The sequence below is a fragment of the Lissotriton helveticus genome, chromosome 1_1, assembly GCF_964261635.1.
Source record: "Lissotriton helveticus chromosome 1_1, aLisHel1.1, whole genome shotgun sequence".
Classification (NCBI taxonomy): Eukaryota; Metazoa; Chordata; class Amphibia; order Caudata; family Salamandridae; genus Lissotriton; species Lissotriton helveticus.
In genome coordinates, this window is record NC_136057.1 from 928,929,189 (window position 1) to 928,944,885 (window position 15,697).

Here is a 15,697-nt window from a genome sequence, read left to right on the forward strand (position 1 = left end):
GCAGGCTTTGTCAGTACAGTCCCCATACACCACTTTCTTTCCAGACATATTGGTGCTGAGGACCCAGGCTGTCTTCCTGCCTAAGGAGGTTTTGCCTTTCTACATGGGTTAGTTCATTACGGTGTTTCTTCCACAACCATTGACTGTTGAGAAATCTGTGATTAGAAGTAGCTATCAGAAGAACAACTTAACTTTCTTAACACTCTTTCTGGTGTGTACTTTCCAACTGCACATTCTTCACTTCCCTGCTGCCTCCCTGTTCTGTGAAGTGGACTCCTCGTGCCTTTTAAAAGGTCCCGAGTCGGTGTTTTCAAACAACGTCATTTGTCACAATTGCTCCGCGTCTGATGGCACAGAAAAAAATCAAAGACACTAACGTCAGCATGCAGGGATGGCGTCAATAGGCATCCTTCACTTCTGTAGTGGTGATAAGGTAATTTCGGAGTTCAACAGTGCCATGTTGCTGTGTGTAATTGTTTTAAAGAACTCCGATTATAATTTGCTGCCTGTGGCTATTCTAAAGGTGGGGAATATAAGGTTAGTTAGAGCATCCACCAGAAAGAGTGTAACCAAAGGTAGTAATGTGTTCTTATGTGTTACTTTATAAGGCAGTTATGCCATTTTTATGGGCTTGAAAGAATATGGTTACTATTATCAAAAGTAATAGCTGCAGAAAACAGTTGGAGTCTAGCTGCATCTTCTACAGTAGAAATACTTCATAAATCAAGTCAATAAAACAAACTAACATTAGTCTGCTTATTTTCTCATTCTTCTGTCTCCTCTTTAACAGGAATTTTCAAAAGACGAGTTGAGGAAATTGCTGCAGAAGCTGAGGGAGTCTTCGTTGATGCTTTTGGATCAGGACCTTGATCCTCTGGGATATGAAGTTCAGTCCTGATGTCTTAATTTAACATTAGTTTATCTCAGGCTACTTTTTGAGGCGTGTGTCCTACAGCTATCTGCTGGAAGGAGTGTAAAAAGAAAACCTCACTAAAATGACAACTGTCTCCATTTGGGGAAATATTCATTTTTGTAAAGAATAACATTATTTTGTGAGAATCTTTTTCATTATTAAATTAAATTTTGCTCAGAAAGGTCGAAATTTATCTTAATTTCTTCCCAAGAGCAAAATTACTAATCCGCTTTGCATTTAATTTCATCCGTTTGCTGTGAGTCTGAACAAAGTTTGTATGACTTGTACCAGAACTGTGCCAAAGTTGTGTGTTGTACGACCAAGGAATGCATACATGTTCCTACTGTTAACCCAAACCATAACGCTGTGGATCTGATTGATCTCATCCTGTTTTAGTGTAGTTTCCTTGCTGCATTGACTTGAATTGATGGAGTCACCCCTGAGCTAGGGGAGCTTCATAAAGCCATCTTCTTTAGAACCTCAAGTCTGGCGTTCGCAGTCATTGCCCTACATATTCCACTTTATTGATTTCTGGTGTCCTATCTGTACAGTGCATAACTTAGCTGCCTTTATCTGCTCTACGTGTCAGCTTTTTTGTTTTTATATAGAGACTTTTTACTGACTGTGTTGCATCCTCAACATAGAGGCACTGTACTATTTGCACATGTGCACTGATTTCTTTTTTGTTTGAATATTTTTGTTGTAATTCTTGTATGAGAATACATGACAATAAAAGAAAAGCATCGGCTGTTACAGAAGAAGCACGTTTTCAGTATCCGTCCCCCACAGACAATGTGAAAAAAAAATACGTCATGGATGTCAATTACAGCTATGCAAGGATACACATGAACAACAACAGTTCGCGAAGATGGCAATGCTTCATCACGTATGTCCTGTAATACAATTAAGGCACCTTTTAACATTAAACTAACAGCTCAGAAATAGTCTAGATCACATGTAGCTGACCAGGATTACTACCAGCAATCTGAATCAGGTATGGGCTAGTGCATTGGTGCTGTTCTGGGTGAAAGGTGTATAATGGAAAAGAAGGACAGGATAGTCTGAGCGCGCCAGTGTGTCGGGTCTTGCATATCGTATGCCAATGTCCCCATATCTGAAGTGTGCTTCCCGCGTCATACCCAGAATAGGTGTGGGTATCCCAGGGACCAGTAGTGTCAGCATGCTCTAGTCCGCCTCAGCGATCGCTGGGTAAGGCCTAGGGGGATCCGCAGGGCAATTGTTATTCAATACCTTTTACACCTGGTAATAAACTTTGAACTAGAACTCGTTAAAATAGGAACTGATAATTAAACGGAATCAAATCAAATGGGAAGTGACACGGGCAAGGGAGGGTGTGTACGTTACTCCGTCAGCAAAGTAAGTCATCTGGAATGGCTTGGAGTCGTCGCTGCAGGAGGGGGGCCTCCAATGTGGCGGTGCCTGACCCAGGAGTGCGAGCAGAGGGAGACGGGGGTGGGGGGAGCGCCCTAGAGGGGGGAGGGTTTTAAGCTCCGGCTTGTCGCGCTGAGCTGTCTTTGGCCCCGGCAGTGTCGTCGGGGCGGCGACCAAAGGGGAGTGTGTCTAAGTGATACCTCCTTGCAGACATGCTCGGTGGAAAGCAGCCAAAATATCATCCCAGGCCTGGGATATAGGGTACATGTGAAGCCCCGCCGTTTCTTCCCTATGCAACACTACGCTCTCCGCTCTCGCCCAATTATCAAAGGAGTTACGCCAGTGTATCGCTTGAGGAGGCTCGCCATTCTTCCAGAGCTTAGTGATAAGTCTTTTCTCTGTTATTAACCGAAGGTCCCAAAATCTAGCCGGGACCTTCGTCTGCTTTGTCCATTTGTAGAGGCCCAGTATGCAGGCCTCCCACGTGTGTGGTAGACCCCCTCCCGCCCCTGCCGTCAAGGAAGTCGAAATCGCCTTCCAGTAGTCATGTATATAAGGGCAAGCCCAAAGCATGTGTAAGAAGCCTGCATCTATTAGTCCACACCTGGGGCACGCCGATGTGGTGAGTCCAAAATAGCGGTTTATCTTATCTGGGGATAGGTATGCCTGGTGTATGATGTAGTATTGGATGGTTTTGAAGCGGGATTTACGCGGGATGTTGAGTGCCCCGGCTATTATCATCGCCCATTCTTTGTCGGTCCATTCCCGTCCCCTGTCTTCAGCCCATTTATCCCGTAAGTGCTGTGGGGAAAACTGTGTGTGTGTGTGTGTGTGTGTGTGTGTGTGTGTGTGTGTGTGTGTGTGTGTGTGTAAGGCCTGTGCGAGCCAGTGCACTACATGTGAACCGTTTCCCATAACATGCAAATATTGTATTAACAGGTGGGTCGGTAATTCTTCCGTAAGGTTACCCCAGGCCCGTGTCAGTGTGTGTATGAGTGTTGCGTGCGTCAGGAATTGTCCCACAGGTAGCCCTGTGTCTGCGGCCAACACCTCAAATGGAATTAGTGCACCATCTCTATACAGGTCCCCCAGTGTGTCTAATTCAGCCTGTGTCCAGATGCTCAGTGCCGCTTCCGTAAGCACACCGTCTTCCCAAGGCCTCCCTAGCAATGGCAGAACTGGAGCATATGGTTTGGCAGGTCTTGTGAGTTTCAAACTTCTCACGTAGCATTTTCGGGACAGTGGGTTCTGGCCAGTGGGTGAAAAAGTGCCTGCACTTGTGCAGCCGTCATGACTACCGTATCTGTGGCAGTATCCCCCAGATTTTTCCCACTTAGCCAGTAGGTCACCCATTGCAGCTGCGCGGCTAGGTAGAAGAGCTCCTGATTAGGGACAGCCAGTCCTCCGTTTTCCGCCGATGCGTATAGCGTCTTTAGCGCAACCCTGGGCCGCCCCGAATTCCATATCAGCCTTCTAACCAGGGTCTCCAGCTCACGAAATATTCGAGTAGGGACATAGACACCGCATGAACCCCGTCGGCCAGGGGAATGCCCCATTCAGCACCGGAGTTTCGGAGTCTTGCCTCTAAGGGCTCCATTACAAGAGCGAAAATTAGGGGGGAAAGGGGGCATCCCTGTCTGGTGCCTCTGCATTCCCGTATCGGGTCAGAGAGCAGCCTGCCCGTGCGAACTCGTACCGTGGGTCTCTGGTAAAGGAGTTCCACCATCCTGAGAAAGTCGTCGCCCAAGTTATAGCACCACAGCACCGACACTAGGTAGGGCCATTCCACAGAGTCAAATGCCTTCTCGAGATCGAGTATCAGGCACCCCGACTGAGGCCATCGGGGCGTGGCTATACTCTGTATTCTAAACAGGCGCCTGATGTTATACGACGTGCTGCGAGTTGGTACAAAACCGTTTTGGTCGGTATGGACAAGAACAGGCACCAGAGGCGCCAGCCGCTGGGCCAATGTGGACGCCAGGATCTTGTAATCTGTGTTGAGGAGGGCCAGAGGTCTATACGAGCCCATATTGGTCTCGTCCCTGCCCGGCTTTAGAAGAGATATTAGGTTCGCCTCTTTCAGTGTAGGCGGCAGAGCGGAATCAGCAATTGCGGCTTCGAACATGCGCAGTAGTTCGGGAATTAGGATAATGGAATAGCTCGTCAGGTCCCGAGGATTTCCCATTGGAAAGAGAGTAAATGGCTGTGCGGAGTTCCTCTGACATTAGCAGCGCACCCAGATCATCGCATTGCGCGTCGTCGATCTCTGGTAGGGGTAGGGTAAATAGATATGTCTAGATATCGGTGGTGGCGACCCGCAGACGAGAGCGGTAAAGGCCCTCATAGTGTGCCGTGAAGGCTTCGTGAATAGCCCTTTGTGTGTATACAGCAGCGCCCTGTGTCGTACAAACGGACATTATCAGGGTGGTCTGGGTATCACGCTTGATTAACCACGATAGTAATCTACCAGGTTTGTCCCTGAGGTTATGAGTGTGCGCTGAGTGGGCAGCATAATTTACATTTTTTAGCCTGTCTAGCAGCTGTGCGTGTTGCTCTCTGGCTGCCATCAGGGTCCCGTCATCTCCCTCCACAGCCTCCTGCTCCCCAGTCAACAGATCAGATGCGACCCGTGTCAGCTCTCCCTCTATCTGCTTCTGCATTCCTGCCTGCATGCCCAGACAGTGGCCTCTTGTGACGACTTTAAATGCATCCCACTCTAATTGCGGGGTAGAGGCAGTATGGTTATTTTCTTCAAAGTATTGTAGGAGGCGGGTTGAGAGCGCCTCTCTGAACGGGGCATCCAGCAGCATGTCCCGCTGGAGCCTCCAAGTAGGCACCGGTGGATGTGGGTGTTCCCAGGCCAGGTCTAGGATGTGGGGGTTATGATCAGAGTGAGTTCGGCCTAGGTAACAAGTGTCCGTGACATGGGGGAGCAGGTCGTTTGTCAGCATGTACCTGTCTAACCTGACATGTAATGAGTGGGTGCCTGAGTAGTATGAATATACCCTGCCGCGCGGGTTACGACCTCGCCAAGCATCATGCAAGCCCATTGTGTCGCCCAGTCCGTGAGCGCCCTCATTGCCCCATATACCGGGGCGCTGGCTAGAGGGGGGAATGACCGGTCCAAGGAGGTGTCCAAAACACAGTTATAGTCGCCCCCGAACAAGAATGGAACACCATGCCATGGTGCCAGCACTGATGACAGCCGCGTGAGAAAGGAGCCCTGCTCAGTATTTGGGGCATAAATTGAAGCTAGAACAATGAGCTGTCCATCCAGTTTACCGTGAATCACTACATATCTGCCCTCCGTGTCTACCCTGCAGTGGGATAGTGCAAAGGGGACCCCAGGGCGCACCCAGATCAGCGCCCCTCGCGCATATGCAGAAAATCCGGTAGCATACAATTGTCCCCGCCATCTGCGGTGTAATGTTAGTGTCTCTGGGCCAGTCAGGTGGGTCTCTTGCAGCAGTGCTATGTGTACGTGATGTCGTTTAAGATATGAGTAGATCTGGTAACAGCGTGACGGTGTGTGCATGCCACGCACGTTCCATGTACAGAATTTAATCACAGCCATAATACATCTGGATCTCCATCGCTCCCCCGTCCCGTACACCGCCAACAGACGATAGTACCATTTGGTAGGTGAAACACCCACTTACACCGTCAGAGCACCTGCGCGCACACCCATTGTATGTGGGGGAAATATAGGGGAAGAAAAACAAAGAAGGGTCAACCAGCCCTGAGAACAAGGCAAACAACAATACAATGCCAAAAGGTCGACAGCAGAACATATTATCGTCCAAACGCTCTAGTGAGCTAATGAAACCGTGAGTTCAGGGGGGTCGCTGAGCACTTGTCTCTGTCGGCACATTATGTGATCAGGTTGAGGGCGCCTCCCCCCACAGGCATCACCTGGCAGTCGGCCCAGTTCCAGCGGATGTGCCTGTGGTGTGGAGTCCCCGGTCCTCCGGGCATGGCATCCCGCTGCCTGTCGGTGCCCCTCGGGCGGCCACTAATATGCCACTCACCTCTGGGGGGTCAGACCACCCCCGCAGCGCCGTCCCATAGCCAGAGGAGAACAGCCGCATTCGCTCCAAGACCTGACCGGCACAGCTACTCACATAGCGTCTCGTTAGCCAGATCCAAATCCAAATGCCCCCTTGCGGCAAGGCAGCCTTACCGGTGCTACAGTTGTGGTCTATGGAGGCAAAGAAAACCTACAATTGGTTGTTAAAGCCCTCGAGGTCAAACAAGAAGAGCCAAACTTTCCATAACATACTCAGTGAATGAAGTCGGCAGTTTGCGGGGTGACATCTGGTAGATCCGTTGACACCTGCGAGTCCGGCAGTCCATGAATACGTTCGTCATCGCTTGGGATCTTGTGGGGGCTGGCCTCCAACACGGGGTCCACTTCCAATGAGCCGCTGATTTCCGCCACCATTTGGAGGGCTTCCTGTTGTTCGCTGTGCATGAGTTCGGCCGGGGGGCCCACCTCCGACTCCGCACGCACTCGTCCCGTTGGCGAGAGCCTCCGCCGGGGCCCTCTGGTGCGCCGCATGGCCGACGTGGATGGCGTCGCGCCGGGTTCCGTGTCTACGCCCGAGTCCAGCCAGGCCTCAACCGCCTCAGGGGTGTTGAAGAAATGGGTCTTGTCCTGGGCCACCACGCGTAGGCGTGCCGGAAAAAGTAGAGAGTATTTCAGGGCCATGCTGTGAAGTCGCTGTTTCACTGCCAGGAAAGAGTGCCACTGGCGTTGTACCTGGATGGTGTAATCAGGGAATAACATGATCTTGGCGTTTTCAACCCTGACGTCAGACAGTTTCCTAGTCTCTTGCAGTATGGCATCGCGGTCCCGGTAATTTAAGACCCGAATAAGTATGGGTCTTGGGTTGGAGCCTGTAGGAGGGGGCCGCGTTGGGACTCGATGGGCCAGCTCCACTACAAAACGTTGGGAGAGGGCACCCAGCGGAAGTAGGTCCGTGAGCCATCGCTCCATGTGCACCTCGGGCTTCCCAGCGCTCCGGCAGGCCTATGATGCAGACGTTGTTCCTCCTCGCTCTCCCTTCCGCATCCTCCGCGTGGTCCTCCAGGAATTCCACTCGGTTGAGGAGGTCTTGGACATGCTTATCCGTCTGTGTGACCTTGGGTGTGACTTCGGCCACACTGGTCTCTAGGGCAGCCGTGCGCTCCGAGAGCTTCTTGTGGTCAGCCCGTAGGTGCGTGAGATCAATGGCAACACTGTCAATTTTCGTTTCCAGAGATGTGCGGGTCAGTTGCAATGATTCCTCTAGCCTCTCCATCGCCGCCAGCATCGTGTCAAGTTTGGAGGTGGTCTGGTCGTGATCCGTAGATTTCGCCATCTTCCCCTTCACCTGTGCGCCGCTAGTACCGGCCCTCGTCTTGGGTCCCCCAGACATGGGCGACGCGATGTGGTTCGATGCTCGGGCGCACGCGGGGAATCCCCCCCCGGGTCCCGGAGAGGGCACGGTCCGCTGCGGGTGCAAGAGAGTCCAACTTCGAGGGGGCGCGAGACAGCAGCGCTACCAAATCGAGTAGGTGGCCACGCCGTGCTCCTAGGCGAGTGTGCACTGCTCGGTGGGGGCAAGGAGGGGGTTAAGGAGTCTTCCCCTCGTTCAGATAATACCCTCCGATGTGCCCGGGTGGTGAGTCTCCCTCCGCTCCGCAGGTCCGATGCGAGAGCCACAGTCCGCTGGCCGCCGCCAGTGGATCGGCACACTCAGCTGATCGTCCGAATGGCCCCAAGCACCGTAGCGAGCACCCCGGGGCCGGCCAAGTCGTCCATGTACCTCCCCAGCACTCCACACAGGTCCTTCAGCTCCCCTCGGAGGGGGGGGGGGGTCCCCCAGCGACGAAGCAGCCAGGTCAGGGACCCCAACAGGGCAGGCGACGCTGCTCTCTTCCCACCTCGGGCTCCGCGTTGATGTTCGCCCCGAGGCCAGGGGGGGGCAGCCAGCCAAGGCGCAGAAAAGAGTTCACACACCATTGGGGGGTGTCCCCAGCTTGGAGTCAGGGAGGCCAGTCACCCCGTGATTATGCTGCCGGTGCTCTTCATACTGCCCTGCTCGCAGGCCCCTGGCTATGATCCCAAGCGGGGGGGGGGGGGAGCCTTGGGCACCGCAGGCCCAACAGGCACCCTCACTAGTCAAAGGGGGCAGCCGAGTGCACAGCAGCTCCCGCTGCAGATCAGATGGGCGACAGGGGTCGTAGGCCTCTTCAGGGACGGCCGATCTCACAGGGCCCACCCGTACGGCACCAGCGCCCGCAGGGGGTAGTGTCTGCGAAGTCCTGCTGCAGCCACCGGGCCCCGCCTCGCGGGTCCCACCCGGTCAGGCCCCGCAGGCGCGGCCCAAGTCTGGCCTCGCGCGACGACCAGGAAGGTCCACCAAAGAGGGCCGTCAGATCCCACCGTCTCCGGAGCAGGCAGCAGTCGCCACTCTACCCCACTAGAGGCGGGGGTCCCAGCATTTTCCCGATGTAGCGTCGCCGTTGGCTCTCGGGGCAGATCCGGCTCCGCAGTCCGTAGGCCCCGTACCGCAAACAGCAGCGGTCAGGCCTCGCGATCTCAGTACGACCCCGGGCTCGCGCCGGAACACATGCCGGCCGGGAGAGCTCGCCAAGGGGGCGCCCGCTCCATGTCGCCATTGGAGCGGCCAGGAATCTCCGCTCGGCTTCAAACTCGGCAGGGACACAGAAGTCGGCTCCGTCGACGGTCAGGGCCGGATGTTAAGCAATTGTCCCGGAGAAATGGCCTGTGGTAGGGGAGCTCAGCTCGGAGCTCTACCCGGGCGCGTCCGCCGCCATTGCGTGCTTAGCCCCGCCCCCTTGCACATGTGCACTGATTAGATTGAAACTGCCTGTGGTGCTTCCAAATGTTTTGCCCATGATGTAAGCACTCTAGCAATAGAAGGGTCCACTGAACATGGCGGTCACTTTGCATTCGGAGACCAAATTTATCACATCTCTTTGAGCATTGCAAACGGTAACACATGTTCGCGATCTACAGCATAACATTGAAAATGAAGTATGAACCATCTCCGAAGTCACCTACATCTTGGCATTCTTATAGTCTTCCACCATCATTGTCCCTGCCTCACAGCTATATGCTTGAAGCACTTGTGAACCTGGCAAAGCTTGTCTCCCCTCTTGCCATTTCTGAATACCATGCATGCACAGTTCTGGGGTAGTGCCCCAGCTCCTCTTTGCTGGGTTGGGGGAAGAAAGATGACATTTTGCCTCCTAACATATCTTAGATTAGGTGTGCCACTGTGAAAAAGCATAGTCCCCTGACCATCAGATTAAGCCTTGTTAGAGGCAGGGCACAGCAAATAGCCATGGTAAGGCGAGCATACAGCTGAGCACCGCATCAGGCTGCATATAAAGGCTCCAAACTGTCCCACATGCCCCATGGGTGCGGTAACACCTGTTGTAAGTGAGACGATATTAAATTGGTCAAAGTTTAAAAAAGCTGGCACGCTATAAACCTACTACACTTTGATGTTCTGAATACTCATTTTACATCGATGGCTTATCCCCAAACTGTGAATGTTTCATGCTACATCCGGCAAGGCAAGACTTAGAAGAGTTTTTCAATAACTTTCATGCATCCTAAAAAACCTGGTTAGCATGTGCATCTGTGAAGTGAAGCACAAAAATCGTGCTCACAGATCATCCAGGGAGGGCCTCCATGAAACTAAGATGTCTCATCCTTAGGGAGCCAGTGATTTATCCTCCCTAGCATGCTCACATCGGATGCTCTCCCTTGAGCTGTCTAACATCAGGTTCTCTCGCATTGAGTCCGTGCTAAAAGGGCTCACAGTAAGGACATCCGTACTCCCACAGGTTCTCCAAATCAGTGGCTCAGCCATCAATGCTTTCCACAAAGCACTCCATATGTGAACACTGGTGGCTTCTACATTTACTTAAAAATGTGACCAGCACAAGGGAAGAAGTGCTTGGCATATCAGAATATGAACCATACTGCAAACGTCTATGGATCGAACATCCAGAAACCTACACAGTGACATCCTCCCGGGTGCAGAAGCATCTCTGACCCTGTTACTTTGCTATCTCACCCCAAAGATATGGATGAAGATAAAGCACCATGCGAGAGTTCGCAAAGTTCATTCATTCAATAGGTGCAAGACCACAGACAATGCACCTGAGTGGCAAGTATTCGTAGTTAGCCATCCAGTGACCACTTTTATTGACACAAGTAGGATATATCAATGTTATGTCAAATTGACTACCTTTTTCTTGACCACCTTCAGCAAACAAGGGAACTTATTTCAGAAACTCACAAAAATCCAAATCTGGGCCTATCGATTTTAACACGCTTTGACAATTTTTTTTAACAAAAACCTAACTTCCGTCCTAGATAAACCCCTTCTTATGAATCCTTGCAAGGGCTCAACTGCACCCCCTCCTAATAAGAATAATCTATGGTTCACCCTAGACCTGCTTCTGTGGAAACTTCAAGCCAAAAGAGCAGGAAGAATCGTCTTGCCTACAGTGGGGAAGTTAAACAACAATTCCATTGCACCTGCCGCCTATAAAAAGCAAATCCTAGTGGCAGAACGGAAACACTACTCTTGCATATACAGAGCCTTAAATTCCTCTAGAGAACTCTTCAAAACCATTAGCAGAATGACAGGCAATTCATCACAGGGCACATTGTGGAGCATGTGCAGTCTCCGATAACCGGTCTCAGTTTATTACTGCTACTATAGACAAGATTTAAGCAGAGCTTAAGCCAGAAATCCTGAGTATACCTGCTACCTCGCCATCACCTACTTCAGGTTAAATTGCAACAGTCCCATTATATCCATTTCAGTCAAGCATATATCCCTGACCGAAGCACTAGGGCTATTATATTACACCAGAAAGGCCAGCACCCCTCCTGATATATATCCAGCTTGTGTCATGAAACAATTGGGAGCCCTTCTCATCGTTGATGTACTCACGTTGTTTTGCCAGTTGTTAAAACAAGGTGTATGTATTTCTGGATGTGTGTAGGATACCCTTATTAAAAAGGCTTCCCTTTTGACTGATGACCCAAACAGTTTTTTCCCCAATATCTAGGGCATTTGCTGCAAAAGTTGTATTCACACTATTACACTATTGCAAACTTCTACCAAAACAAAATACTTCTATTCATTCTGCCCATGGCTTCAATACCATTTGTTGGTGTTTGCCTGGCTGAAACTCTTCGTGAGGACAGCCTTGCCTTACAATGGTATACACCCATTACAACGCATTTTTTACAACGCACTACCATTACAACGGAACTTTTACAACGCAAATACTATTACAACGCATTTATTTACAACGCATGTTTTTACAACGCAGGTACTTTTACAACGCATACCATTACAACGTAAGTATTGGTAAGTATATAATTATATTTAAAATGTTATATGTTAGGTTTTTTTTAAAGGGGTATTTTTAGGGTTCAGGGTCAGTTTTGGGTTTTTGGGTAAAGGGGTATTTTTAGGGTTCAGGGTCAGTTTTGGGTTTTTGGGTAAAGGGGTATTTTTAGGGTTCAGGGTCAGTTTTGGGTTTTTGGGTAAAAGGGTATTTTTAGGGTTCAGGGTCAGTTTTGGGTTTTTGGGTAAAGGGGTATTTTTAGGGTTCAGGGTCAGTTTTGGGTTTTTGGGTAAAGGGGTATTTTTAGGGTTCAGGGTCAGTTTTGGGTTTTTGGGTAAAGGGGTATTTTTAGGGTTCAGGGTCAGTTTTGGGTTTTTGGGTAAAGGGGTATTTTTAGGGTTCAGGGTCAGTTTTGGGTTTTTGGGTAAAGGGGTATTTTTAGGGTTCAGGGTCAGTTTTGGGTTTTTGGGTAAAGGGGTATTTTTAGGGTTCAGGGTCAGTTTTCAGTTTTTGGGTAAAGGGGTATTTTTAGGGTTTAGGGTCAGTTTTCAGTTTTTGGGTAAAGGGGTATTTTTAGGGTTCAGGGTCAGTTTTCAGTTTTTGGGTAAAGGGGTATTTTTAGGGTTTAGGGTCAGTTTTCAGTTTTTGGGTAAAGGGGTATTTTTAGGGTTCAGGGTCAGTTTTGGGTTTTTGGGTAAAGGGGTACAGGGTAAAAATAAAATAAAATTAAATTTAAATTAAATTAATTAAATGAAATTAAATTAAATTAAATACAATTACATTAAATTATATTAATTTTAAATATACAATTAAAAAAAATATATATACTTACCAATACTTACGTTGTAATGGTATGCGTTGTAAAAGTACCTGCGTTGTAAAAAAATGCGTTGTAAATACATGCGTTGTAATAGTATTTGCGTTGTAAAAGTCCCGTTGTAACGGTATGCGTTGTAAAAGTATGCGTTTTAACGTCATACATCCCTTACAATGGATACTGTCATTTCTCACAGAGCAATTTCTGCTCTAAAGCAAGTTACTTGTGGAGTGGCATTGTGGTTCAGTACTGTCACCACTGCTTTTTAACATCTATGTGGTCCTGTGGGCAACTATTTTGCAATGGGGTGGAGGGGGGTACAGTTCCAAATGTACCCTGATGATACACAACTACTATTTAAATTACCAAGCAGTCATTGAAATCAACAGAAGATCCAAGAGAGGCCCCAATCAGAGTCAGGAAATGGATGGACCCTAACTTACTTAAATCACCTTCAACTAGGACCGTACTATTAAGTTCGAGGCATGTGGGCTGCTGAATTCATATCTATAGCATAGATCGCCGCCTAGTGTTGGGTCCGGATGATTGCACATTGTTGTCCTGGAAGAGTCTTCGAAGTATCACGAGATAGGTGGCTCCTCCCCTGGACTACAGTGCGCATGGGCATCGACTCCATCCCCAGATTGTTTTTTTCCGCCATTGGGTTTGGATGTACTTTCGTTCTCTCCAGTTCGGAATCGACAATATTCTGTAGGCCAGAAGGCCTTTTTTCTCTTATCGTCGGTATTGTTTGCGTTCGGTGCCCGGTTCTGTTCGGACTCGCCTCCCGAGTTCGACTTCCAGGGAGTCGCGTGACTCTTTGGTGCTCGAGGCCCAGTCGGCGCAGCAAGACCCTCGACGATGGAACAGAGCCCGTTCAAGAAGTGTCCCGTGTGCGGATCGAAGTACCCACACGTCGACGTCCACCCGGTGTGCAACAAGTGCCTGTCGCCGGACCACGATGAAGCCAACTGTATGGCTTGTTCCCGATTTCGTTCGAAGAAAACGATTCGGCTTCGGCGCGTAGCGCGCATGGAGGCCCGGCAGTCGGCCCCGGCACCAGTGGACATCTTCGACAGCGAGGAAGCAGACGAACACGACGTCCAGCTGCAGATTTCAGCTCCAGCGGAAGAAGTCGACTACGACTATCAAGTGGATGTCGAAGGCCTACCCGTACAAGAAGTCGTCAACGAGGTAGGAGACGACTATGGGGCCATGGAAGATAGCTCAGAGGACGAGCTATGCCCCGTTCGAACACTTACGAAGGCTCAGGTCGAGGGATCGCCTATCGGCCTTACCCAAGACCTTCTACCGAAATCCACGGCCCCGCCTCCCGGCCCGGCTACGGACACTTCGACGGAGCCGCCATTACCGAAAACGAAACCGAAAGTGAAACCTTCGGTGTCCACAATGCCTAAAGTGGTTCAGGCGACTTCGAAACCGAAACCTTCCACTCCACCGTCGACACCCTCGTCTTCCGAGGTGTCGGGACAGCCCAAGCCAAAAAAGCCTGTTGAGCCGTCAAAATCGGTGAAATCCGTCCAGCCGAAGCACGCCAAAGGCGTCGAGCAGAAGCCCAAGAAAGGCGTCGAGCAGAAGCCCAAGAAAGCCGTCCAGACTCAGTCGAGCAAAAGTGTCGAGCCGAAGTCCGGGTCGGGCGTCGAGCCGGTGCCAAGCAAGAGCGCGGAGCCAAGGGCCAAAGAGGGCGTCGAGCCAAAGACCAGCAAGGGCATCGAGCCAAAGATTGGTGCCCCTAAAGCGGTTGCCCAGGACGCCAACACGGTCAAGCCTCGGACCGAACAGCCCAAGTCATCGACGCTCGAGTCTTCACACGTTGCTGGACCGAGGTCGTCTGTCATATTGGCGAAGCCGTCCGCTTCCTTCACAAAACAGGTCTCGGACTCCCTCAAGCGTATCAGGGACAAGGCTTCGGCAGAAGACCCCAAAACGCCTTCCGCACCGAAGCAGTCGGTCCCCACCTCCAAGTCATCGACGCCTCTCCTCTTCACGTTGCCGCCAAAGGTGGCACCGAAGGCCTTCGCACCACGGGCGGCGCCCGAAGCGAAATCGCAGAGTGCTGCGGGGTCGAAGCCTACTCTCCCGGCTGGGGGCTTGACGCATCGTCCACCATTGATGGAGGAACAGTCTGAACGTTTCATCGATGCCGACACTGGGAAGCTTACGCTTTACAAGCGGAAAATTACGGCGACGACGCCTTTGGAGTCGTATATCATTCCTTTGAAGCGCAAAAGGCCTGCTTCTGATTCACCGGTCTTGGTCGAACCACTGACTCCTCGGACTCAAAGAGTTGCCACGCCCTCGCCAACCTATTCCGATGCCGAGGATGCTGGGGATCAAGATGAGGAATACAACTTTCCGGCCCACACAGATCCTGATACACAACAGGACGCATGGGTGGACACAGGTGACCAGGGGATCAGCAACCCACCCTTGACCCTCAGATGTACAATATCAAAACATCTCCCACTGAGGATTCTGCGGCAGCTAAGAATCACGACGTTGAACTACATGCTGACCCTGTGGAGGTGGACTTCTCTTTGACACTTTTTCAGCAGCTGAAAAGACTGTGAAAACCCTCCCGATGCTGTAAGGGGTCCTCAAACATGCTGCGGACATTTTCAAAGAGCCCACACGGGCAAGGGTGGTCAACCCTAGAATTGAGAAAAAGTACCGACCGGCACCTGGCGATCCCACCTACATCAAGGGCCAGTTGCCATTGGACTCCCTGGTCGTGTCTAATGCCCGCAAGAGGGCGAATTCGCAAACCACTGGTGAAGCTCCTCCCCCGGACAAAGAGTCCAAAGTGCTAGAAGCATCGGGAAAGAGAGTAGCAGCTCAGGCGGCCAATATCTGGCGTATCTCTAACACGCAGGCGCTCTTGGCACGATACGACAGGGCACACTACGACACACTAGAGACCCTGTTGCAACATCTCCCAGACCAATATAAGGAGGCTGCGGAGATGCTTATCCAGGAAGGGAAGCTCATCTCCAATGCTTCAATTAAGTGTGCACTAGACGTTGCGGACACTGCAGCCAGGGCAATTAACACCAGTGTGATGTTAAGACGACAAGCATGGCTCAGAATCTCTGGATTTAAGCCTGAGATCCAAACTACCATCCTCAACCAGCCAGTTAACCCTGACAGATTATTTGGTCCTGAGGTGGATA

General features: G+C 50.8%; 1 protein-coding gene across 3 annotated transcripts in view; it reads left to right on the plus strand.

The window, feature by feature from the left end:
- Window positions 1–1,143, plus strand: part of NUP107 (nucleoporin 107) — a 547,946-nt gene extending 546,803 nt beyond the window's left edge. For all 3 annotated transcript variants that reach the window (XM_078676641.1, XM_078676632.1, XM_078676648.1), the window contains exon 28: window positions 791–1,143. In XM_078676641.1, the coding sequence (XP_078532767.1) occupies window positions 791–898 (108 nt within the window). In that variant the 3' untranslated portion in view covers window positions 899–1,143. The remainder of the gene's footprint in view (window positions 1–790) is intronic.
- Window positions 1,144–15,697: the final 14,554 nt, after the last annotated feature.